Source organism: Acanthisitta chloris, unplaced genomic scaffold (genome assembly GCF_000695815.1).
Source record: "Acanthisitta chloris isolate BGI_N310 unplaced genomic scaffold, ASM69581v1 scaffold14038, whole genome shotgun sequence".
Taxonomy (NCBI): Eukaryota; Metazoa; Chordata; class Aves; order Passeriformes; family Acanthisittidae; genus Acanthisitta; species Acanthisitta chloris.
The window spans coordinates 31,184-34,660 of NW_008685465.1; the positions used below are offsets into that span (position 1 = coordinate 31,184).

Below are 3,477 nucleotides of genomic sequence, written 5' to 3' on the forward strand. Positions count from 1 at the left end.
GAAAAGCAAACTCTACCCTAAAACTAAGTAGCTGAGAACCTCTATGCTAAGCTTTGCTAGAAAACCTCTGAAAACAGTGCAGTTCTCTCAGCAATACCAGAAATTGTATTGGACAGCTTTCCACTGCAAATCCCAAGGATCTGAGGTTCTTTACATAGAGCATGAAACTTTAGGTCATACCTCACAGCTCCCAGTCACAACAGTGTAAGAAAAACAGCACATCCAGTGTATGAAGAAACACTTCACATGTGGGAAATAAAGTTTTCCCAACTAAGAACTTCTGAATTATGTTCAAGCACGTGGTGGATTACTAGGATTTGGGGGGAGTTAAAGAAAAACTCAGAGTATGCCTGCTTTAGTTGAATTGTCATACCAAAGTGCTTATCTCCCAAGTCTTGCAAGTATCTATTACTGGTCCCATTTGATTCCCTGAACTTTATTTCCAGCATGCCTCTGAAAGTATGACTTCCCACTGCATACATCAGCTTATTAAGGGAAAGCAAGAGCAGTTTTTACATTAAAAACAAATAAAGGGTTTCACTGTGAAAATATCTGGATAAGGCAGTAACTGAGCTTCCATAAGAGTGACCAGCAAAGGGTTTTTTGGTTTGTTTTCTTCTGCCCACTTCTCAAGCCAACAAACAGGAAGACCTTTAACAAATCAATAAACCTGGATTTTTTTCTATTTTTTCCCCCTTAAAACACAGTTAAGCAGCAGACTGGATATTTTTGATGCAGACTGGACAGCACAGTTGGATCCCTCGTTTACTTCAAGCAAACCTCCTTGCGTTCCCTTGACTGCCTGGCATTCGGCTGAAGCTTATTTCAAGCAGCCTCACTGCTGGTCTACTTAGACATGGATAACAGTAAGTTCACCTGAAATACAAAAGGAAAGCCTACGTTAGACAGAGCAGCTAAGCTTCAGAACTGATGTGTTATTTCTTAATCTTTAACCAGGATTCCCAGGAAGCACATTAAACAGGAGAAGACAGCTACAAAACAACTGGCCAAAATTTCCAGTCAAATGCCTACTCACAGGCTTTTTAAAATGCAACTGTTGACCATGCTGACTAGTCATTTCAGCAGTCATACCCTACTGTGTCAAAGTTTCTAAGACGACTTCACGTGCTGTCAAGAAATTCCAAAAAACGGGCACACTAGCAAAAAAATGTTAACATTCATCTTAGATATCTGAAATGCATTTGGGATCCTTTGCAATGCTTGTTTCCCACATATTACAATACAGTTTCCCATACACTTGAGTTTGTAGGATAAGTGATCCTAAGGAATAACAAATAAACAACTTCAGGAAGCCATCTCCTCTGGGATAACCTCACGTTTTTCTGGTGTATAACTCTGTGCTCCAGGACAGTTACACACAGGCCATCCCTGTGGCCACATTCACTGCAGGCATGTACTCTAATCCATAAACTAGATTATCTGTTTAAATACTGGCATCCTGGGATAATCAAGATTCTATCCACATTCCCTGGATCACTAAGGTCAAAGCGACATTTTATAAAACCTACTTGGTTTCTGCCAGAGCATCCTAATACAGAGAATTCTTAACCCCAATCATCTCTGAGACTAAAGACCTTACCATGTAGGGTTACACTTCCATAAACATCTGCACATCTGCCCAATGCAATTCACTTCAAATGCACCCTAGTAATTCTCTCAATGCTTCCCAAATGTAAAAGTTGCTGCTCTTTGTACTTGTCAAAAGCAAGACTGCCTTCAAATGCACAGGCTTTTTTAAAGTGTATTCACTAACTTTGATATCTCTCTGAAAAGACAATGTCTAGAAATGGCAAGACTCTTCTACAGTCTTGTACAACTCAATCCCCAGCAACATCAATCACCACTTTGGTTTAAGAAAATCTATTAGATATTCATTAAAAAAGAACCCAAACAAAGCCCCCTTCTAGCTGACAGCCTCAAGTTCAGATAAAGCCCTGAGTTTAATCATCCAGGATTAAGGGGGATAATAAATAAATAAAAAACACTGGAAATACTGAAAATGAAAAAACCCAATGTTTAAAAATGCCAGTCACATCAAAGGGCAACTGACAGAATAGGGATTCAATATATACCTGTTCCATGGAAGGACAAGCTATGATCTGGAGATCTTCATTACTAAATTCTTCCTTTAACAAAGCATGGAGTTTCTGGAACATCTGCTGAATGTTATTCTTTTAAAGGAAGGAAGAAAAAACTCAGTATTAAAAACCACAACACCCATCTTGAACGTGAACCAGAATAAGCACAATGTACATGGAATAGCTACTGAAGTGACCAGGCAGGGAGAAGCAGTTGAGCTTTAAGAGCTTTTCTTCTAAGACAAGTCCCAAAACAGCTACAAGGAATCCACATTAGCTGTGGGAGAAAATCCTCAGCTGAGATGTGCTAAACTCGAACACTGAGTCCCAAGGACTTAACCTGGAAGCTTATAATTCAAGCTTGGTTCTTTCTGGAGGCTTACAGTAGGTTTTCCATTGAATCTGTATCATCCTCTCTGCCTCCAGTGCTCCTGCCCATGCATAACTGACCAAGCTGTACTGGTTTTGGCTGGGACAGAGTTCTCTATGGTAGCTCACATAGTGCCAAGTGGAAGATAGGCAGAATAAACAGCACCAGTTACTCCCCTGTAATGTGTGGGGGTGTGTGTTATGTAGGCTGAGCACAACAGAACAGGACAGCTGTTTGGGCTGTCGGATTTTTTTAAGCTAAAGATATCATCATAAAACTTTTTCCTTTTTTTTTCTTTTTTTTTTTCATTGCACATATCTTTCCAACACGCTTCTCAGATCAGGGACACCACAGTGACTATTCACTATTACATGTGCATGGTATTTGTCTCATGTTTACTGGCTGGACTGGTAGCCTGAAATAACTCCTTAGGTATGTGTACGTATGTGTGTCTGTATACACTTATAAATATATACATACATACATCTTTATAGATATATTATATATATAACAAACACAGAAATATGAGGTGAACAGTCCCACAAAATGTGTTTAAAGTCTTAAACCAAACGAAGACCCAACACCTACAGGAAAACATGCCAGCAATACTCACCCTGACTGGCTTAAACAGAATTAATTCTGTGTCTTTATTGGACAAGTACAAGGACATGCTTCGTAATGTTGATGGCAGCTTTGTCTTTATTGTCTTGTAAGTGGAAGAGACCAGATCGTTGATCTTTGCTGAAAGTAAAAGAAAATATGCTTAATAGGCTAAAATGGAGTTCTGCTAACTGAACCCTACACTCCGGAAAATCACCTCCAGCTTTACTGGGGCTGATCACAACCACAGGTTTCAGTGAAAGGGAGAGAAGGGGTGGGTGGGCTGTACAGTATCAGCCCACCGCATGACCACAATATGCCAGACTCTCCTTTCCTGCACCTACCGCTACATCCTCCTCAGGTTTCTGAGTCACAGCCTTCCAACAGCAACAAAGTTCTACATATCCC

General features: G+C 40.1%; 1 protein-coding gene across 1 annotated transcript in view; it reads right to left on the reverse strand.

Annotated features, from left to right (window-relative positions):
- Positions 1 to 785: 785 nt before the first annotated feature.
- The window catches only part of COG3 (component of oligomeric golgi complex 3), a gene marked incomplete at its 5' end in the record, with an annotated part of 26,257 nt that continues 23,565 nt past the window's right edge, over positions 786 to 3,477 (reverse strand). The window contains 3 exons of the mRNA XM_009079783.1: positions 786 to 876; positions 2,094 to 2,192; positions 3,083 to 3,210. Of these exons, the coding sequence (XP_009078031.1) occupies positions 847 to 876; positions 2,094 to 2,192; positions 3,083 to 3,210 (257 nt within the window). The remainder of the gene's footprint in view (positions 877 to 2,093; positions 2,193 to 3,082; positions 3,211 to 3,477) is intronic.